General features: G+C 54.3%; 1 protein-coding gene across 7 annotated transcripts in view; it reads right to left on the bottom strand.

The window, feature by feature from the left end:
- Nucleotides 1-493: 493 nt before the first annotated feature.
- The window catches only part of Gdpd5 (glycerophosphodiester phosphodiesterase domain containing 5), a 76017-nt gene continuing 54088 nt past the window's right edge, over nt 494-22422 (bottom strand). For 6 of the 7 annotated variants that reach the window (XM_021656290.2, XM_060367631.1, XM_021656289.2 and 3 more), the window contains 14 exons: nt 19983-20076; nt 19307-19366; nt 12941-13039; nt 12590-12683; nt 12101-12246; nt 9549-9631; nt 8151-8301; nt 7344-7562; nt 6681-6838; nt 6281-6428; nt 4972-5054; nt 4509-4523; nt 2532-2644; nt 494-1435 (listed from right to left, as the gene is read on the bottom strand). In XM_021656290.2, coding sequence (XP_021511965.2) covers nt 1287-1435; nt 2532-2644; nt 4509-4523; nt 4972-5054; nt 6281-6428; nt 6681-6838; nt 7344-7562; nt 8151-8301; nt 9549-9631; nt 12101-12246; nt 12590-12683; nt 12941-13039; nt 19307-19366; nt 19983-20076 — 1612 coding nt within the window. In that variant the 3' untranslated portion in view covers nt 494-1286. The remainder of the gene's footprint in view (nt 1436-2531; nt 2645-4508; nt 4524-4971; nt 5055-6280; nt 6429-6680; nt 6839-7343; nt 7563-8150; nt 8302-9548; nt 9632-12100; nt 12247-12589; nt 12684-12940; nt 13040-19306; nt 19367-19982; nt 20077-22422) is intronic. The other variant, XM_021656293.2, reaches the window with a different exon arrangement.

Genomic DNA, 22422 nt, shown 5'->3' with positions numbered 1-22422 from the left:
GGCTGCTCTTCAAGAGGACCCAAGTTTGGTTCCTGGCTTACTACTGCTTGTAACGCCAGCTCCAGGAGACCAGCACACTGTTCTGGCCTCTGAGAGCACATACACACAAACAGAAATAAGTGGTTTTTTAAAATTTAAAAAGATATATATTTTAAAAGCATGCACCACTAAACCACCTCAAAAGATATTTTTAGGCATGAGAGTTAAGAGTGTGGGTGTGGCTTCTCAAAGGGTAGCCCTGGCTTTGCCTGTGTGACTTTGGATGGTCACTTTGGCATCGTACCCCACATAATGCAAGGGCATTCGTTGGTTTTGCAATCTGGGGCTGCTGAAGCCCTGGCGTCATGGCTGACCAAGGGAGGAACCCAGGTATCCAGTCATTTTCACTTTCATCTGTGAAGTGTCTCCTCCTCAAATCCAGGGGCCAGTTCCCAACCCCAAATCCAGTAGGCTCTGTCCCCAAATGCCGTTGACAATTCAGAGACCACACACATCAAGATGGCAGCTTTAATTGTCCTTGCCATTAGGTTCCTTCTACTGCAGGCATCTGAACCCTCGGCACTTTGCCCACGTGGCCCATTGCCCTGTGGCTGCTGCGGCGGGAACCTGAGGTCACATCAGTCTGTTGATTACCTGGTCCTCAAGGCTTTTTCTGCCCCAGAGGCCCGTTGGACAACTGGATATGAGGCAGAATAGCTCTGAGCTTGGGATTCTGGCCATCTCTAGCTGCTTCTCAGGACACAGAGGCCAGGGGTAGAGGGAAGCTGGTGGGGAGGAACCTGTCTCCTCCTGAGATGAAGTTCCTTGTGCTTTGAGATGGGTGTAGAGAGGAGAGCTGCCAGGCAGGGGTGAGGCCCAGCCATCATCCTCAAGGCAGGTTGGGAACACAGTCAGTCATCCCACAGCACAGAGAGATAAATAGACAGGTGAGGGCACAGGGAGGCATCCACGTTCTCTGCTCTCATGGGGCACACGGCATGGCCCGGTGACTCACCAAACCTTCCAGGCTGGGACGCCGAGGATGGCTGTGAGAGTGGACCAGGAGACCAGGCCCTCACTTCCTGGATGAAAAGCCCCAGGCCTGCAGGGGCAACGAGAGGCTGGAGTCCTGGTCCAGCTGAGCCTCAGAGAAGAGCGGCACCCTCGAGAGAGGCAGAACTGACAGAGGAGCTCTGGACACACAAGTAGGCTGTGGAGCCAGCTCCCAGGCACTCCAGGTAGTTTCTTTCCGCTCCTCTCTCTTCTAGATTCTACCTCAGGCACGAGCTGGGCAGACAGATCTTCAGCTAATGCCCACCCCGCTCTGTGAGGGTCTTGGCACGGCTGCCACCACTTCGAGGGCCTGTGGGGGTGGCTGTGTTGTTGGCATAGGTGTCATAACTGCTGTCTGAACACATGGAGAGCTCATCGGAGACTTCCACACCATCACTGATCTCTGTTGGACCAGAGGAGACAGTTGTGGGTGAGGAAGAGGGGCTCTGAGGACAGGCGGACAGGTGGAAGGGAGGGAAGGCACTCAGAGACAGATGTGACCACTGGCTCCAGTTAGCACGGAAACAGTGGGCACTGAGCCTGGCGTTCAGGGCCTCCTTGGTCTCTCCTAGGCGTTAGTCCTCTGCCCTCTAGAACTTCCTGCTGCAGAAAACCATGGCACCCTTGGGTGCTTGTCACCCAGTGTTCACCTTCCCCTAGGCGTTTGCACACATCAGCGTCTCTCCTTTGAGTGACTTCCCTCTCCAGCAACACCTTGTTTTCCTAAAATCTGGCTCAGGTCTCCCCATCTCTGGTAGGTCAGCCAACTAGACACCTCCCTGATTCCTCAGGCTGGGCTGGGGCCTCCTACTTCAAGCCAGCTTGGCTCATCCAGCCACTTTCGAAGTCTGCAAGGGTCGGGGCCGAAGCAGAGCCCTTCAAGGACCCCTGAGTCCCAGTGTTGGCAGATGGCTGGGCAGAGCCCTGGTTCTGAACAGTGGCTCTGTGGAATGCTGCTTGGTTCCCTGTGCCTGGACAAGCAATGCAGCCTTGGGGCGTGCCCGTTTCCACAGGAGTACCCTTCCTCACATCTGATCATCCCATTACCCCGGGCACCTCCAGCCCATCTCTCACACCACAGCCATGTCACCACCCAGAGCTTCCTTGCTGCCCCAGGGGGCTCTGAGCATACTTTCTGACTCAGCTCTTCTCAGAAGAACTTCAGTGACACCCAGTTTTGCACATGTCTTTACAGCTGCCTTTATGAACCTGGGAACGTCAGCAGAGACTGAACAGAGCACAGTTGCCACTGGCAGAGGTCATGTGTGAGCCGAGGAAAGGCCTCAAACAGACACTCTACCCCACACTCAAGCTTATCCCCTTTGTTCACCAACCAAGGGCCAACCCCGAGCCCCAGGATCTGCGGTTATCTGACACGGAGACACACGTGTTTCTGTCCCTCAGTATGTGCATGGCTGTGAACCCAGACAGAGGTCACGTCCACCTGTTCTCAGTGTTACCTGTGCCCCACTTAATCCAGGGCCCACCCAGGCTGTCACCTGAGAAGATGAGCTTCTCCTTCATGATGCTGACATCCCGGCTGGTCCGGCGTACTGCGGCACTCAGCATGATCTGCTCTGGGTTGTAACTGCGGATGCCACCTAGGCGCCACCTGCGGAGACGGCCCCGTGGGCATCAGGTCCTCCCCCAGCCTCCCTGGAGCGGAGACCCTGCCCATTTCCAGAGCCTCTCCTGATGTGGCCTGAGAGACCCATGGTACAATGGGAAGCTGTGGCCCAGACAGGGGCAGTCTACTGATTCCCAGCCTCTTCCTCCCCTCCTTCATCAGCAACCTTGGCCCAGAAAGGCAGTTTTATTGGTTATACCCTGGCTCTCTTTGGATGGGAAGGAATTTAGCAGCTATGACTCTGATGACCTCCTATAAACCCACCAACACAACAGGCTGAGCAAAGCCAGAGGACAGTGACAGTGAGGTTTCGCTTAGGACAGGCCCTCATAGGTCCCCAGACAGAGGAAGCTAGTATGGAGTTACCTGATTAGAAATGAGCACCCCCACTGGTCATGGTGGCACATGCCTTTAATCCCAGCACTGGGGAGGTGGAGGCAGGCAGATCTCTGTGAGTTTGAGGCCAGTCTGATCTACAAAGCGAGTCCAGGACAGCCAGGCTACACAGAGAACCCCTGTCTGGAAAAACCTGGTGGGTGGTTGGAGGCAGCTAAGACTCCATATGAAACTCACTGTGGGTTGCTAGATAGGACTAGCACAGCAGAAATGGACAGACAGGGTGGCAGGACAGGGCAGACATGGGGGAGTGGGAGGCAGGAGGGGAAGGCACTGGGCCTGGGCTGGGCTGGCTGCTTTGCCAATTCTTGAGGGCAGTGCTTGCTCCCCTGGCTCCTTGGCAGGCCCCCCAGTGCCAGCCTCAATGCCTGCATGTTGTAATGTTAGGCCAGTGTTTGTGGAATCAGTGAATGAAAGGATGAGGCCCACAGAGAAAGTATCTCCCCCTTGCTTCATCTCCCACATCCCTTTTCTCTCTGGCTGTTGCTGACCCCAAGGAGACAATGACTCTACCCAGAGCTGTGTCTGATGGGCTCAGTACCCCACAGGCAGCACACACAGACTCTGCAAGTGGAAAGAGGATGTATGAACTAAACTTCCTTTCAGGGGCTCAGTCCCATAGCCAGGGTCCAGGCTCTCTTACACCCTGGCCTAGATGCTGGTCAGCAAAGCTGTCTGACCCAGCAGGTCTTAAGACACCTGAGCATCCCTAGTACCTAGGTCTCATCTTAGAAATGAATGTTAGAACCCACTGGGGAAAGTATCAGGCCAGGGTCTCGACTGCCAGGCACATGGGGGACAGGAAAGCCACTGGGGAGGTGGGGAGAATCTGTCTCCCCGGGGGAAAAAGTGAAAGGAGTGAGGGTGTGGATCATGGATGGTGAAAAAGAAAAGGTGATGGGAGAGATACAGAGAAACAGCATGGACCACTGGAAAGGAAGTCCCAAGAGGCAGAAGCCAGTGGAGCAGGAGAGAAACAGAAACTTGGGCTTTGCACTGGGCAGATGGCAAAGAGCCCCTGAGTGCTGGGCTTGGGGACATGAGGACCCTCTCCCCAGGGAGACACTGTGGTGCTGAGGGAAGCTGGGTCAGCACCTACCAAGGAAACGCTGGTCCCCACCTGCAAGCACTGCAACAGGGACCAAACAGTACAGCACACAGAAAGCCAGACGGGAAGAATACATCCCAGCACTCAGGAGGCTGAGGCAGGGCCAAAAGTTGGAGGACAGCCTGGGCTACATAGCGAGACTTCGTCTCAAAGGAAAAAAAGAACAGAAAAAGAAAGAGCAGAAAGGAAGGTGGAGGGGGTGCGAGGATGAGGAAGGTGCTTCAGGCAGAGACGGGCAGAGGCAACCAAGCTCAGAGCTTGGTGCACAGCAGCTTTTCAGACAGACCTGGAGAGGGTGTGGCCAGAAGGGGAAAGAGGAGCAGGAGGGGAGCACACCAGAATTACCTGATCAAGTGATAGCTGTGAGATGCCAGAGTGCAGCAGAGAGGGGGAGGGGAGAGAGGAGGGACATGCGCCATCAGAGCAGGATGGGACAGAGAGAGAATGTCAGTCAGGAGCCAACCCCAGCCCCTTGGTTCCTGGTTGCCTAGGGCCCCAGGTTGTCCCAGCATCTTCCCATCCCCGGACCACCCATTCCACCCATGGCAACCACGTGCCAGCTGTCTTAAGGGGTGGGGGGATTTCAGCTGGCACTCGGTCCTACTAGGAGTAAACCCAGGCCCTGGCTCACTGGGAGCAGATTGGCCGCAGATGGGGCACCGTCCACCAGATACCACAAAGCAGACCAGGATGAGGTTTGGCTCTGAGCCCCGAGCTAGGTGCTCATTCTAGAGGCCATCCAGCTTCTGCTGAGGGGGGCTGGGCCTGCTGAGGTAGGCAGGTTATGGAGGTCTTGGGGCCCACTCACTTCTGGAGCACGAAGATGCCGATGATGAGGCTGAAGGAGATCAGGTCGGCGGTGACCCACATGAGGCAGTACTCGTCTGGGGGCTGTGGAGAGATAACGGAAGACCAGAGTCCAGTCAGGGCTCATCTAGACCGGAGGGCCACAGACTGGGAGACCCCTTATGAGGAAGGGCCTCTCACTATTTTATTTTGCAAGATTATTTTGCAAGAGTGGAGATGGTGGGCTGGATCTCTCTCTCTCTCTCTGTGTGTGTGTGTGTATTCAGGGTAGAGGAAGTGTATTGAGTCTCGAGTATGTGTAAGCTTACAGGATCTCAAAGCAAGAGCCAAATGATGAAATACGAGTCCTTTATTTATGTGTAAGATATCATTCAAATGCCTGGCAGATGGACATATGGCCCTACAAATAGGTATGGGGCACCTGTGAGGGGCAGTAGGACATTAATCACCAGGCCTGGGGAGGACAAAGCGCCACGTATGTAGCTTCAGCAGCCTCAATCTCAGATGGGGGGGCGCTTTCTGCCATCCACCAACTCCCTGGGGTCTGGAAACTCCAATAGGCACACCTCTGCTGCCTGCTTATTAATTATTCCAAGTCATCTTAGAGGAGGCTTGGAGGTATGTAAGGACCATGGGCAGATGGGAGCTTATAAAACCGGGTCTGCCAAGCCACGTCTTGGCAGGGGTCATGATGAGTTGCACAAATCCATAAATCTCAAGGCCCAGGCCTCCACAGCCTCCTCTCCATGACTAAAGCCCTCTGATGGCCTCGCCCAGCCCTCTCTTCCATGGAACCACCAGTAACTTAGCTCTCACTTGCCAACACAGCCACCCACTTAGCTCTGGAGCCCTCTACCATGTCTGTGTCCTCAGGACCTGGCAGGGGGCCTCTGCCGCATGCCTGGAGAACCTCAGGGACAGGAACAGGAGCTCAGCTGGCCTCGGGTGCTCCATCACTGACCCCCACTCACTCCTCACAGTCCTCCGAGTAGACCTGCCCTGTTCCCAGCCTCCTTCTGGAAGAACTTTCCTTTAAAACCAAATCTAAGGAACAGCCCACGACCCAAGTAAGTGCTAGCTTCTTGGGTGTCACCAGGCAATGTGATCTTTCCCGGGGGTCAGACCCAGGGTCTCCAGCACTGAGTGCAGATCTCAGAAGCTGTGACATTTCCACTCTGCCTTAGGCCATACTGCCCCCAACACACCGTGGACACTACCACGCCAGGTCCTCCCCAGGGAGCCCCTGCAGGTCACTGATGGCCCTCCTAACCATCCCCTAGGTGTCCTCAGGCCCCACAGTCTCAACTCACCATGATCCAGAGTGGAGAAGGCACCCGAGAAAGAGTATGGGAGTTGTCAGAGGTGACGGACGGGACCCCGGCACACCACAGCAGGGAGAAGAGCCAGGGCGCATTGACAGTGTAGAGGTTGACACTCAGGTTCCAGGATGCATAGTCCCTGGGCAGGGGACAGAGTCTGATCAGCTGCCTCCAGCCACTTTGCTGTGCGGGGCTGGCGGAGCAGCCCGATAGCCTGCCACCCCTGCAGCCACCCCAGGGACCTATGTGCACTTGCAAGCCTAGCTCTGCCCAGCGAGCTCACTTCCGAACCTCGTGTGCCCAGGCTCCCCGTGTGTCAGGTGGAAGGCTGGACTCGAGGATACGCAGCCCTCCCTCCTCGGGGACACCTTGGGTGGCGCGGGGTAGGCACCTGAGCTCCTGGTCGGACACCTGAGTGTAGCGAAGGTTCAGCCTCTGGATGTGCCCTCTGCGTAGGCTGGCGATGGCTTCTTTAGACCCAGATGTTTGCTGGAAGCCTGGAGCCATCTTCCGTACTAAAGGCCTCTGCCTGTTAGGCAGCCACATGACCTGCCGGCAGGAGACAGTATGGACGGGCTGTCAGACCTCTCGTCTCCAGACTCGGGGAGAGGGTCCCAGACCTCTTCAAGGACCCTTCAAGGGTCAAAGGGGGCCCTGTCCACGGCAGTGAGGCCCATAGTGGATGACTCAGGCCGCTTCCCTGGTCAAGACAAAATGGGCAACTCCAACCTCCCCTCCTCCGACCACAGTCAACAGCATCTAGAGAACTGTGCATCACAGAGTGGCATCAGGTTCATCAAAAGGTGACACCACAGCGATTTGGGCCCTAAATAGTGATTTGTTCCACTAAAATAGCCAGAGGACATGGGCCCCTGTTCTCCTCTGAGGAATTGAAAGGATTTGTTGGAGTCTTTCCTGTCGCCAGAATGGACCAGTCAGGGAAATAAGGAGCACACAGCGCCGTTTACCAATAGGGAAGCTGAAGTCAGGAGGGGGGACGGGTGAGTTTACTGGGGTGCAGGGGTCTAAGCCAGGGTCACCCACTGGGTCTCACCTGGCGCTGCGGGAAGCCTGAGCGCAGCACGGCCTCCAGCGTGATGTTGAGGAAGCTGCCTCGGTACGGGTGATCACGGGGCGGGTCTCGGAGGTTGAGCAGCAGTGTGGCGTTGCCCTTGGCCAGCTCCAGGAGCTCGGCCAGGCTGCAGATGGACTGGTTCTGGACCTCCCTGTAGTCGGAGGGTGATAGGGAGCTGGCGGTCCAGAAGGGGTCAGTCTGGCAGAGACAGGACATACACAGCTGTCACCAGCCCTTTGGAGCTTTCAAATGTCTTTCTGGAAATGGAGCATGGAGACCCAGGGCTGCCCAAGACTTCTGGTATGTTGGGCAATTGACGGCTGTGGCCCAGTAGGGGTCTTAGGAATGCCTAACCTTCACCTCTATGGCCCCATCTGCTTCCCAAGAGTACTCTGTGCATGGAGCCTGTCCAGTGTAGCCTTGAGTCCATTATACAGCCTGATGAATTATATAGTCTATTATTAAACCTGACTCTCTTTGCCTCCATCTCTAGTGCTGCGATTATGCTACCCCACCAGGTTTAGGAAATAACCCCATGCTAGGTGAGCCCTCCACCAGCTGAGCAACATCCCCAGCCCTACAGCTACCGCTTCAGTGATCCCAGCATCCTTGAGAGGGAAAGACAATGGAGCAGAGATGTCAAACAAGCAGTGACAGCTACGGGTTCTGGATGCAAGATCCCAGAGAGGCTAGCCCGGCGGGGGTCATCCGAGCTGAAGGCCACCTGCCTCCTTTAGGAGCCTTCCATGTCTCCCCTGCCAAGGGCAGGCCCAGGTACAGGCAAACCTTGAGGAACCATTGGCCGGCGTTGAGCCTCTGCAGGGCGGTCCAGTTGAGCATGGCAGCGGGCCTGCGGGCCAGCTCGGGGAAGACCTGCTCCACATTGGTGGTCCTCCGCAGGGTAGTGTCATGCATGAGGAAGGGCACGCCGTCCAGGCTGCAGGAGAGGGCCTCAGTCACCTCCCACGCAGGGCCGTCCCCCGCCCCCAATGCCCTCTCTTCTTCCCACCCTCAAAGGGCACAGTTGTTCCATCCCCATCTCAGCCACAGACCCCCCCCCCCCCCGACCTCCACAGGACATTGGGCTGGTGGGAACCTCAGAGTGTTCAAGGGGCAAGTCTCAATAGGGTCAAGTCTCTATAGGTCAAGTGGGGGAAGGCAGCTGAGGAGGGGAGGACTGGGGAAAATGGGTCTGGGCAGCGTTAGAAGGTAAGTGCTGCGTCATTTGATAAGGGAGGAAACAGAGGCTAAGAAGGAAGCTCTCAGCTCGAGGTCCACGGCCACGAAGTGGTGGAGCCCGGCCTCAAACCCAGTCCTTGAAATGTCACCCTGATAACAGTGCCAACACAGGTCCCTCTGACAAAGTCCACATATTTCCCTCATCCTTATCAGCCCACCAGGACTGGCAGTGGTGTAAAACAATAGAGGCACCCAGGCTTCCTGCTCCGAGAGGCATTTGATCAGCTCCCGCTGCACAGCTACGGTGGCTATAATCTTCGCTGCCTACGCTAGGAGCAGTCTCCTCACATACGCGCTGCACTGTTCGCCCTGTGGAATAGTATCTGGCGGCCCTGCCTTCGCTCCTCCTCTAGGGTCAACTCCTATAGGTTGGTACGGGTTTCGGCGCCATTTATACTAGCGCATTTGCTGTATCTAGAGGAGGAAATGTGCACGTCACTTCTGTATGGCCTTTTTGGTTGTTCTGTTTTGAGATGGGGTTTCTCTGTGGAGCCTTGGCTGCCCTGGATCTCATTTTGTAGACCAGGCTGGCCTCGTGGAGATCTGCCTGCCTCTGCCTCCCGAGTGTGCCATCGCCCAGCTTCTGCATGGTCTTATATCCAGCGGTCACTGTGCTGCTCGAACCTTGCTTGCTCCCCTTAGCCAAGTGTTTGCATTCTACCCAGCAGAGACAGACAGACAGACATAATTTTTCCCGGTGCGTCTGTGGCAGCGAGCGCTCCAGGTCCCTACACCTAAACCCTGCCCGAACAAAGGTCTGTTCTTTCTATTCTGGAGTCTGGCACAAACCCCATGTGCACTAAAAAGCATGAGCCAAGTCTCCACCCCTCCTCCCACCGCCAAGGCGGGGCAGGAGGTTTTATGAAGAGATGCAGACGCAGAGGTAGAGACGTAGGGGGTTGGGCAGGGAGGCGAGTGGCCACCACCCTTCTCCGCCATGCCAACCTGATGGTGACGTCAGCTTGTAGCCCATACAGCTTCTGCTCCAGGGCCTTCCGGAAGGACATCAGTGTGTGCTCTGGAGCCAGCTGGAGAGGAAAGGGTGGTGAGGAAGAACCAGGGTCCAGCTGATGCCCCCTCCCCAGCCAGTGAAAGTCTTCCCTGCTGGGAGGTCTGCCTTTCATTCTGGTTCCTTTGTGGAGTTGCTGTGGGAACCTGGATACCCACACAGCTGCTTTGAGGCTCAATTTTTTTTCCATTTGTTATGACTTATGTGCCTCACAGGGCTTTGGGGAACAGGGGCAGGCAGTCAGTGTGCTGAGTAGGGACCCATATGAATGCCTGACACAGCTAGGACTTAGCAAATAGTAACTCTGGCCATACTGTCCTCGGTGTATTTCAAGCCCTGAGCAAGACTCTGGAAGCAAATGGCCCTTTCCACAGCCTGTGTCCCTGTGGCAGCCGGGACTGAGTGCCTGTTTTTTTGTTTTTGTTTTTTCCTGGATCAAAAGCCAGGCTCTGGTGGAGATTCTGGAGGGGGAAGGAGAGAGAGGTGGGGATTTCTGTGATGTGTTGAGTTTCTTCATCTATACAGGCACAATAATCTTCTCTCCATAGCTACACTGGTACATAAACTAAAATCCATGCTTGACACTCAATAAATTGCAACCCTACAGCTCCACCCATCTCACTGAATGACCCTGTCTTGCCATCCATGGTGAATTCTCCCTTCTACGGACCTCCCCCACCCCCACTTCTCTCCTGCCCATTGGGGATGTGCGCTCACTCTTCTCTGAGGGCAGCGAACTTCTGAGTCTCCTTTGGTGCGCCGTGCAGTCAGAGTAAATTGCCATACCTCCTCCTACCACTAGAGGTCAGCACCAAACCAGAGATTTGATTTAGCCCCGGCACTTCAAAAGGCTGGTCATCATTTGAGAAGCCCTCACGGACATGCACTTGGTGACCCTCGACACAGTCATTCACAGTGACATGGAGGGGGCACTAGCTGCCCCTCAAAAACCAGCACTAAAAAATCCGCGAGATGGCTTAGTAGGTAAGAGTTCCTTGCTGCCAAACCTGACAACCCGAGTTTAACCCCCAGGACCAACCGCATGGTGTGAGGGAACCGACTCCAGCAATTGTCCTCTGAATCTCCACATACATTTTGTGGCATAAGCTGTGAACGCCACACTTTTTTTTTGTTTCAGTTGATTTCACAGAAGGAAAGAGCAGAACAGTGATTAACAGAGGCTAGTGGTAGGAAGGGGAGGCCGGTTACGAGGTAGAAATGCTGGGCAGGGGATCAGGTTCTGGCATTCTACAGCAATGGGATAGCTGTGGTAAACACTAACTTCCTGTGTGTTTTGAAACAGGAAAGGAGGGGATTCTGAATGTTCTGAACACAAGAAAACAACGTTATTCCACTTTGATGTGGAATAATGCATCGCAGACGCACGTGGTAACAGCCTGACCTGCAAGTCTGCGCCACTATCCTGCATCAGGTGAAAAAGAATGAGTAGCACAGCCAGGCATGGTGCACACACCTGTAACCCTAACACTCAGGAGGGTAAGACAGCCGGCCGGTTGGTGAGTCCCAGGCCGCTCTGGGCTGCACCCTGAGACCCTGTCTCAAAAATGAAACAACAAACAAAATGAGCAAGCCACCACAAGGACGCAAGCAGCCAAGTGCACAGCTGGGGAGGCTGTCTGGAGTCAGCTTCATCGACAGATAAACAGCACGGAGGAGAAGAGGGACGCTGCCACAGACTAAAAGACACTCGGGAGACGTGTGTCAAGCAGATGGGCCTCATGACGTCATTTTTTAAGGCATGACCGTGATTTAAAAGAATGCACTACAAAAAGACGTTTTTTGGAGACAACTAAAGTATGATATTAGGTCATGTTAAATGATTGTTAAGTTGGGGGCTGGAGAGATGGCTCTGAAGTTAATACCGGCTGCTCCTCCAGAAGGCCTGGGCTTGAATTCCCAGCACGCTCACTACCGTCTGTAATTCCATCTAGTCCCGGGGAATCTGACGCCCTTTTCTGGCCTCCACGGTGCCAGGCAAAACAACCATACACATAGAAGTGAAAAGAAATACTTTAAAAAATTGTTAATTTGGTGTTATCAATTACTATCATCATGTACGTGTCTGTGTATTCGCGTGCACGCACACGCGTGATTCAGCGTACATGCAGAACTCCCAGGACAGTCCTCTCCTCTAGCTTCACGGGGGTTCCGAGAGTTGAACTCAGTATGCCAGGCTTTCCTGATGAGTGCTTTTCCCTGCAGAGCCATCTCTTTAGCTGCTGTTTGTTTTTAAGTCCTTATGTTCTGGGCATGGCGGCCCGCGCCTGTAATCCCAGCACTCAGGAGGCAGAGGCAGGGAGGTGGTGGTGGTTTAGCTGAAGCTCGTCTCAAACAAGCAGATCAAATCAAAACAAGTCCTTCTGTGCTGGATATACGTTTCCTAGCCACAGACATCACATGCATTTCCCACAGGCTCCCCGCCCCCCCATTGGCTGTTGCTCCGTTCCACCCTCGGGGGGGCACTCACCATGGGGGCCCCTCGGTGGCCGATAAGGGCAGGTTTGGGGCCCAGGTCCTTTTTCTCCATGATGCAGGGAGAGGAGATGGTGAGAGGTATCAGGTAGAGGGTGAAGACCACAGCGAAGAAGGTACAAAGAACGGGGACCTGAGAGGCTGCGGGCACAGGCAGTAGGAACATCCGGTCAGTCACCTGTGCAGCCCTCACCAGGCCCGGCCAGGCCTAGCTGGCCAGGCTGGAACCAGAACTTGGTGTTCTGAGGAGGGGCCTTAGCTCCGGCAGGAGGTGAACCCCCCTACATCGGACACACACACGGACACACAGACAGAGGGACTGGGAGCAGGAACCCAGAACAAGCTTCCATAGCATCTATGAACCACCTGCAGCCAGCCCCAGGGCCTCATGCCCAGGCCACTCAGAGTCCCAGTGGGAGCAGTCTAAGCCGGCCTTGGCATTGGCGGAGGTCAGGTGGGTGGGCCCTCTCTAGGGGATACTCACAGGACCGCTCTGCACGGGCGAACTGTCCTGCTACGATCCAGGAGAGGGCAGTGACGGCCACCAGGGCCCCTATGTGCAGGAATGGTGCTGTGCCCTGTGTGTGAGGAGAGGCAGGAGGGAGCAGGGACTCAAAGGCAGGTCCAGAGCTTCAGGTCACCAGCCTGCTGCTGACCACTGTCTCTACCTACAAGACAGGCAGTCCTGTCTCCATTTGCCGGCTAAGGACACTGCTATGAGGCCCTCCCTGCTCCTCTCTGCACCTTGGTATGGAAGAACAGGAGTGAAAAAGGTATTGCCTGTTGCAAGGGTCCTGGGGGAGCACTGTTCCTGTCCCTAGCCCACCTCACTCACCTGCAGGGAGATCAGCAGCACCTCCCATTCATCTTCCCAGAGCTGGGCCACTGCTGACATGGCCACCACCGTGGAAGCCAGGATCACCACCAGCCCCATCTGGAGAGGGAAGCACCAGACAGAGTCAGGCCAGGGGTGAGGACAACCTGTATTTGAGAAAGGAGGAGGAGAAAGAAAGCAGAAGTGCACACAGGCTGGGTGGTGATGGCACACATCTTTAGTCCCAGCAACTGGGAGGCAGAGGCAGGTGGAGGAGAGGGGGGAGGAGGAGGAAGAGGAGGAAGAGGAGGAAGAGGAGGAGGAGGAGGAGGAGGAGGAGGAGGAGGAGGAGGAGGAGGACACAGAGCAGGGAAGAGGAGGGAAGGAGAGAACCTGGGACGGACAGAAGGCAGTGGGAACAGTGAGAGGACAGCCAGCGATGGAGGCAGGCAGATTCCAGGGGGAGACTTGGAGAAAGAAAAAGGAAGACAGAGAGAAGAGGAGAAGAGACTGGAAAACAAGGGGCCTCTCTGGCACCAGGCCTCTACCAGGGCAAGAGCCTGTGAGCTGTGCAGTGGGAGGAGGTTGGGCTTACATGGGGGGGGGCTCTAGCAAGAGCAGCCCCTGAGGCAGGGTTCTGCTCATGGTGCTGTCTGCTAAACTGGCTAGCTGGGTCTCCTGTATCTGGCTGTTCGTTGTTTGTTTGTTTTTTTCTTGAGACAGGTCTTATGTAGCCTTGAACTCCTGACCTTCCTGATGTCACCTACTTGGTTCTAAGATTACAGGCCTGCACCATGGTGCCCAGTTTATGCCATGCTGGGGACTGAACTCAGGGGCTGTGCATGCTAGGTAGACACTGCCAACTGGGCCACATCCCCAGCCAGGCTTCTGAGATGTTCCACAGGAAGTGTGCGGCACAGCTGCAGTGAGCATCAGGGTAGCTAACAGGAAAGAGATCTGTGGTGACAGGCACTTGAAACCCCAAAGTAAGGAAGAGTGAGCTGGGCTCCCTGCCTCAGTCCTCTCCGGAGCCCTAGAATTCTTCACAGTCCTGGCTCCTTCCTCACTTGCAAAGGGCCCTGTCTGCGGTGATGTGGTGGGTAGGGAGGAGCCTCTGAAGAGCCATTCCTGAAGACATCTTATTACACTAGGAGGCCGCCAGCGGAAGTCCTTGCAATAAAACCAATTCCCCATAATCCTAATACAATTAAAATTTCATCACAGTTCCAGTTGCTGCAGGGTACCCATCATGCTCAGGGGCATCCTTGAATGGAGGGACTCTTCCCCAGGGTGTCCTTCAGCCACAGGCATAGCACAGGCTTGCTACACTGTGACCCCTCCCAAACCTAACCGGGAAGTATCTAGCTGGAGGCCTGGGGTAGACCTGAGCTCAGCGTCCATATCTCTGTCCTTCCGGGCTGTGACTCGTGATGGCAATGGAGGAATCCGCTCATTCGTTCATTCGCTCACTCATTCATTCACTCATCAGAGTCTTGCTGTGTGCTGAGACCCAGGAAGCACTGGAATCCAGCCTTGTAGATTGGTTGGCCTTTTGGCAGATGGTACTTGGGCCTGGGTTCCCGAACCTAAGCCACACTCCTGGTTCAAATCCTGGCTCTGTTGCATTGGAGGAGGGTCATACTTTCAGGGACCTTCTCTGAGCTGGGATATAAGGGTGATGATGACTTGCTTCCCAAGTAGGGGTTTGAGACATAAATGAGAACGAGCAAGCAAGGTGCTTTGCATGGTGGCTGCCACTAAAGGAAATCAGTGTTAGACATGAGTGCCGCCATTTTGAATAACTGTACCTGAAAGGGGTAACAGAGAAGAGCAAATGAAACAGTGGGAAAGTGCCCATCACATCCAGTCAGCATCCAGTCAATGCTGCTAATGACAAACAGCATTTGTGTCTGGCATACAGGAAGTTCTCAAATGTGCCTGTCTTTTCCTTCCTTCCTTCCTTCCTTCCTTCCTTCCTTCCTTCCTTCCTTCTTTCCTTCCTTCCTTCCTTCCTTCTTTCCTTCTCTGCCTCCCAAGGGCTGGGATTAAAGGCATGCACAACCACCTCCCTGGCAAACGTGCCTTTCTAGAGTGCAGCTGGAAGGACAGAAGCTGGTGCCAGAGAGAGCTGTCACGTGCACCAGCTGCTGGATAAGGGCCTGAATTCACAGTCAGCACCACTCAGGCATCCATGGCGGTCAGCAGGCCCCAGCCCAGCTCAGCCACACCTCCTGTGGCCAGGCAGAGTCTGGTGTCTCTCTGGGCTTCAGCCAGTGTGGTTGATAGAGCCCTCCTGGGTACAAGCCTTGGACCACAGCGGCAGCCCCCCGGAATAAGGGAATTAGAACCAGAGAGTGGGGTCAGACTAGCATACTCAGGGTGCACTGCCACAGCTAAGGGGTGGAAGTTATGACCATGTCCTTCAGAAGAGGCATCTGAGATGGCTCTGGGTGGTGGCTGGGCACAAAGGTCATCTCACAGAGGGGCCTCCTGTTTGCCACAAAGCAGCTTCCCGAAATGCTTCAGTTTCCCTCGCTTCCCAGGCCCCTAGACTTCTCCTGGGGACCCCACACAGAGCCCTGGGCCTCAGTACTCACCTCCCTGCCCTCCCCTCCTCAGGACTCAGGGGAACCAGGGACTCTAAACACAGACCTGGATTAAAATGTCCCATAAAACTGTCATCTTCAAAGCAATATGACCCTGGCATAAGACCAGAGGAATAAATGAAAGCCAAGTGCACAAAGAGATCTGAATGCATTAAAGGAGTATAACAGCATCTCTGACACGGGGTGGGGGTGGGGAGTTGTTCTGAGGAGCCAGCTGGGGACACTAGGAAGCATCTCCAGCAAGCTTGGGAAGATCACATAAGGCCCCAAAATAACTTCCAAAAGATTACCGAATGTTTAAATGTCAAAAACGCAATGCTCTATGATTATCAAGTGACATAATAGAAAAACTTCATATTATCTTGGAGTGGGAAGGACCCTTCTAAGTCTGATCCAAAATCCAAGGGCCATAAAAAGAGATGATAGATTCAAGGGTTGTTTGTTTCTTTGTTTGTGTTTTATTTTTCTTCAAGACAGGGTTTCTCTGTGTATCCCTGGCTGTCCTGGAACTCATTTTGTAAACCAAGCTAGCCTCCAACTCAGAGATCCTGCCTCTGCCTCCTGAGTGCTTGGATTAAAGGATCGTGCCACCATGCCCAGCCAGATTCAAGTATTTTTTTAAGGATTAAAAAAAACCCGGGGGCTGGAGAGATGGCTCAGTGGTTAAGAGCACTGTCTGCTCTTTCCAAGGACCCAGGTTAAACTCCCAGCACTCACATGGCAGTTCATAACTGTCTGTAACTCCAGTTCAAGGTGGTCTGACACACTCAAACCAATGCACATAAAATAAAATTAAATAAATCATTAAAAAAAAAAAACCCAAAAACCAAAAAACATCCTGTGGTACAAATACAATAAACAAAGTCAAAAAGTGAAGGACATATCAACTTATCTGCAATTTATCAGTCAAAGGGCCAACTTCTCAAAGAGCTCCCACAGATTAATAAGCACAAAGCGAAAGGACAGAAGGCAGGACGATAAAGCCCCAGTGACTTGGGTCTCACGGGGCCGAGGGGAGTCACGGGTTGAGAGTACTGGCAGGAACCTCTGTCCTCTCAGACAGGCCTTTGCCAAGGAATCAGCTCGCACCCAAGGGTGAGATGGATCCTGTTGGCATGGCCACACACTGCCTAGGGAGCATGGGTTGTGCCATGTGGCAAAGAGGGCATTTTCAAAGATCAAGATTGTGAAAGTATACCTTCTTGTTGGACATGGTGGACCATATCTGTAATGTATGCACCCAGGAGGCGGACACAGGAGGATGACCACTTTGAGATGAGCCTGGGCTCCATAAAATAATTGCTGATAGTGGTGGTGCACACCTTGGATCTCTGTGAGTCCGAGGCCAGCCTGGTCTGTAGAGTGAGTTCTGAGAGGCCACGCAGCGAGACCCTGCCTCCTAACATCAGCGAAAGAGATGGGAAAATACATGATGTTCTTCTCTGGATCACAGCTACCCCGCCCCAGAAGAGGACTGGAAACCACTGCTGTGAGCAGGAGCTGGGTGGATAACCAGGGAAGGAGGGGTGACAAGGGCCAGCGTCAATGGGCATGGCCTTTCTGGGAGGAGGGCAAAGGTGAGGTGGACTGTGTGTATAAAGAAAGGGAGGGTGCTGAGGAGATGCTCAGCAGCCAAGAGCCCGCCGCCCTTGCAGAAGACGGGGTCAGTAAGAAACACCCACATTCCAGCTCAGAACTGTTCATCACGCCAGTTCCAGAGAATCCTATGCCCTCTTCTGGCCTCTGAGGCATTGCATACATGTGATATGCTTACTATAAAGGCAGGCAGAACACCTGTGCTCATAACATCAAAGTAAACTTAAAGGGAGTCCAGTGAGGTGGCTTTAGCAGGGAAAGGTGCTTGTTGCCGAACCTGATGATCTGAGTTTGAGTCTCCAGGACTCACGTGGTAAAAAACTGACTCCTAAAAGGGGTCTCTTGACCTTCATATATGTGCTGGGGTATTCTCTCTCTCTCTCTCTCTCTCTCTCTCACACACACACACACACACACGGGCAATTAAAATAAAAAGGAGTGTATGTAGAGAAATTGTCATTGAGTATGGTTTTTCATGTCCGAAATTTTGTTCACATAAAAAAAAAAAAAAAAAAAAAAAAAAAAGAATTAAGATAAAGCAAGCAGACAGAAATAACCAGGATTCCTTAAATACATATGTAGACTTTCTGGGCACTGCTCAAATACCCAGGGCCTGGGAAGCCAGTGCAGCTTGGCTCATCGCTGTCTGCCAGGCCCTTCTGCCTCTGAGATCTCCCAGGACGGAGTGGGTGAAGAGAAAGGGCCTGCAGCAGGGAGGTCAGCTGAGGGACCCCCTGCACGGACCCTTCCCATCTGGCTGGCACTGTCGGCCTGCAGGCTTCTCCCTTAGGATGGAGCACACGTGAGCTGACCTGCTGAGAGCCAGGCACATCCCCGGGAGGGGACCACAGTATTGACCACCCCATGCCCGGGTGCCAGCTGACAAGCCTCTTTCAAGTGCCAGCTATGTAGCTAAGAGAAGAAAGCGCCACCCAGAAGGGCTGAGGAAGTCCCTGAGCAGATCCCAGAAGTCAGCAGCGGGGACTGTTCCGTTGTTTTCTTCATCCCTGCAAGGCTCCGGTCACCTAGGCCTGGCTCCCAGGGTGCTCACCATGCCTAACTCAAGTTCATCTGTGCCCTCTCTCCTTGTTCTGTGCCCTGCTATCTGGGCCTACCTCATGGGTCCTGTTTGTTTCCAGGTATTTCCGCCCCTTCTTAAACGTTGTGCCCCCTCCTAGCCATGCTCCAGGAAAAGAGATGACCCCCACTATCCCTCCACACCCCAGAGCTCTTGGGAGGCGATGGCTCTATCTTCGCCAGGACTGGCCCAGTCTCCTAGCGCCTTGATCAAGCACAGCAGGCACCAACAACCTAGACTCAGCATAGGTTTGTGTGTGTGTGTGTGTGTGTGTGTGTGTGTGTGAGAGAGAGAGAGAGAGAGAGAGAGAGAGAGAGAGAGAGAGAGAGAGAGAGAGGAGAGTCAGATGAGGTTTTGGACCAGTCTAGAATGAACACTGGGACAGCAGGGAAGCAATCAGTACCAGTTTGGTCTTCAAGGAGCACCAAATCAGAGTGGGTTGTGATCGGAAGCCTGACAGAGATTGATAACACAGACATTCTAAAATGCATCTGGGAGAAAGGGAAGGCTGCTGGGGCAGGGGAGAAGCCCCTCCTGTGGGGCAGACTACATGGGGAGGATTCAAATAACAGGAAAGGAGCTCAAAGCGAGCGAGTGAGGGCCAGAGTGAGGAGCTTTTAGCCGAGGAAAGGTGGGCATGCTAGGGGTGGGAATGCCCTCTCCCACGGCAGAAGCTGAGGTGACTATCCAGTGGCAGCGGCAGAAAGTCATCAGGAACAGGACAGTCCGGGTCATCCCAGGCACCATCACCAGAAGTCACTGAAGAAAGCAGGGAAGGTGGGAGCCGAGGCCCAGCTGCTGCTGCTGCTGAGTGCACGGTTGCAGGGCTGAACCTTGGGGCCTCCCACTCACCCTGTGGGACCTCAGGCACACTGACTAACCCCTCTGTTTTTTGCTCCAGCAAAATGGGAGGGCGGCTGTGCCTACACTGTGGGAATGTAAGGGTTAAGGGAGTGTGTGCAAACCAGGCAGGACGGTGCCTGGCACCATAAGAGTTCAGGGGAATAGCAGAGCCGTTACAGAGGTGACCCGGGGGAGGGACCACCCAGGCTACTGTCTGCTTCCAGGCCTCCTTTCCCCTCCCCCAGCGGAGACGCCTTCCATTACCTTGTGTATCCAGTGCAGGTTCATTTGCTGCCCCACAGTGATGTGACATAGTGCCAGGACCTGAAGAGGGGCCCAGGGGGCAGGTTAAGCCACGTGTGACTGGAAAGCTTGCCAGCTCTCCAGACACCCTGCGCTACACTCATGCCCTTGGCCTGACCCTACACAGGCAGCACACCCTCCCTACGGGCACCAGGAATGCCCGGCCCAGCCCTGTCCAGGCCTGGCCTCCTTCCAGATTAATCCAGGCCTCCAGCCTCCTGCTCTGGGAATTCCCCCGTGAAAGGTCCCTGGGTTCGGCCGCAAGCAAACTGCCCAACTTCATGCATCCATTCTTTGGGAGCTCCAGGCCCTAGGATTCTGAAACAGACCTGAGCCCTGTCCCCAAGGTGCCCCCAGTGGAGAATGGCTCAACCTGAGTGTCTCAGTGTGGAGGGCACTGGGGGTAGACAGCCCAGGAAGTTTCTGGATGGTGTCTGCAGCAGGTGCTGAAAGCCAGAATGGCTCTGGCTGGTCTGGGGGAGGGGTGGAAATACAGTGGAAGGAGACTTCCTCTTCCCAAGCAATATCCAAGGGTCTGGGCAGAACAATGTCCCTGTCCCCCACAGGCACAGCAGAGGCCAAGCCTCCCCCTCCTAGGAGCAGACCTACACGAGCCCAAGGGAGCCCCTCCCCATACCAGGAGGCCTGCAATGTAGGTGAAGGCAGCAGCTGTAGTCACCAGGATGGGCACGGACCAGTCACTCCAGTAGCCCATGCGGTTGTAGAGGTACCTAGTGGGAAGAGGGGGGCAGAGAGGTCAGACCAGGGTACTGTTAGCTCTCACACAGCTGCAGCTGGGGAACCACAGCAGGCCCTCCCACCCCATACTGGTAATCAGTGCTTCTTTTACCATCAGTCATGCCTACTTCCGGCGGGCACTCAGAAAGCAGAAGAGTTCAGAATCACCATTCTGAAGGCTATTAGACTTCATTCCCAGTGGCCTGCACCTTTATACATGTGTGGACAGGGGATCACAGGGGCATGGTCAGCACAGCTCTGAGGGACAAACACACTGGGATCTAATCCCCACTCTGCCTCTTGCTGGCTTGTAGGAGCTTGTGGAGGTGACGGGCATTACGGGATTCCAAGATGCCCTTGACTGCGCCATTCATCTTAAGTTCAATGGCAAAATGAGAAAATACAGAGCCTTAGAACTGATAAGACAGAGCACACCGGGCCACTCACCTGTAGGGTGGGGATAAAAGAATGCCCTTCATACCCAGGGCTTCGGGGAATGAGGGAGGGAGGCTTTCGACAAGGACATAACAAACTCTTCCTAACAGAGCATTCACCGAAACCAGTACAAAAAATGCTGACAAGTGTGATGTTCCTTTTAAGCAGCGTGAGGTCTTCTTGCATTCACGAGCCGTATTTAGCCAGCTTCCCATTAATGGAAGCCTCATAGCTTGCAGTGCTTTATAAACTAACACAAAAATGAGAAAATGGGCACAACTTTGTACATTTCTGTTTCCTTGGGTTGGGTAGCTCTAGACAGAATAACAGGGCCGAGGGAGCACGCTTCTTAGGGGTCTAGGGGGATGCAGCTTAGCTACTCCCCAGAAAGACCCACTCAGAGCCTCCTTGTGTTTGTGGGGAAAGAGGGGACCAAAGGGGGAAGTAACTCACTCAGGGTACTAGAGAGGCTGAGCCAGTGCCAGGACACTCAGTGGCACTCTGCCTGCAGCTGGGAGCAGACATCATTGAGACTCCATGTCCTCCCCTGTCCCTTCCCAGGGCCTTCCTCTGAGCCTGTGAGAAGGCCTGCTACTCAAAGAAATCACAGGGAATGTTCCTCTTGTACAATTTGGGAAACTGAGGCCCAAAGAAAGCTGGGAATTGGCTCTGGAGCTATTCCTGAAAGCTCTTGTGGTCCCACTGGCCTTCAAGTGTGGCCACATAGGGTAGGGACACTTCCAGGACAAACACACAATAACCCACCAGGTATGTCCAACCTGCAGTCTGTGGGCCACTTCGGCTTGTCGCCGTGAGTTTTGCTACTTTGCCTGTTTTTGTTTGATTGTTTGCAATCCCACTGTGTTCTCTAGTGTGAACTCTGTAGATGACAGTGTTGTCTCGGTGTCAAAAGGCTGGACACTCTGGACCCTGTATGAGTCTCCTTGCCTAGCCCCATCCAGTGCTGAGCCCTGGGTCTTGCTTACATCCTTTGCAGCTCTGGAGCTGAAGAAGCAGGCGGCAGGCCACTGTGGCTGCCTCCTACTCAGGACAGACACTCAGCATCTGCTGAGTCTCAAGAGCTCCAAGGAGCTATTGAGGGCTGAATCTCCATCACCGATGCACCGTCGACTTCCTGTGAGACCTCTCAAGGCTCTTTCGCCCTTATTTCCTCAGACTGTCCTTGGCATGTGTTCTTGGCACTGACTGGCTGTATGACCACGAGTGAGCATCCCTCCCTGAACCTCACTTTGCTCATAGAGTACAGGGTGTATGTAGCTGTCTAGGAGTTAGACAGGGCAGTAGGCAACGTTCTCACGCATCCATAATACCACCCATGCTTTAGACACTTACAACGACACATGATTGACCTGTGATATTTAACAGAGACCAGGGCCCAGCTCCAGAGCGTGGGTGGACCCGGCTCATCTTGCTGGGCTACAGGGCAGGTGGAGGCATGAGTGTGTCCTTTGCTGTGTTCATTAGTGACAGCGCTCCAGTCCGGTGCCGCACAGAGTGTGACAGGTTGTATCGATCGTCACCTTGACAGAACATAGCAGCACCCTTCCTTGAACTGCAGCCCACTCAAAGCTGAGTCTGAGGAGCTCCCCCGCTGTGAGGCAGAGCTCCCTCCACTGAACCTTGGCCTCCCCTGCCCCCACCCAGAGGGAGAAAGAAACCCAGAGCACCCGGAGGCTTGCCTCCAGCCCTCACTCCCCACACTGAATGCGTGCTCTTGGGCCTCGGTTTCCAAAATCTGTCAGTGGAAGAGTTCTCAGAAGCTCACAGGATCTTCCTCCCTGCCCATGTCTTTTACTTGTCAATAAAAAGCTGACAATGGTGGAGTGAGGGCAGGTCCTGACCGGAAGTGCTCCTAAAGGAGGCAGAGCTGAATTATAGTGGCA

The sequence above is a fragment of the Meriones unguiculatus genome, chromosome 14 (genome assembly GCF_030254825.1).
Source record: "Meriones unguiculatus strain TT.TT164.6M chromosome 14, Bangor_MerUng_6.1, whole genome shotgun sequence".
In the NCBI taxonomy this organism is placed as follows: Eukaryota; Metazoa; Chordata; class Mammalia; order Rodentia; family Muridae; genus Meriones; species Meriones unguiculatus.
This window is presented reverse-complemented; position numbering and strand designations above follow the sequence as displayed.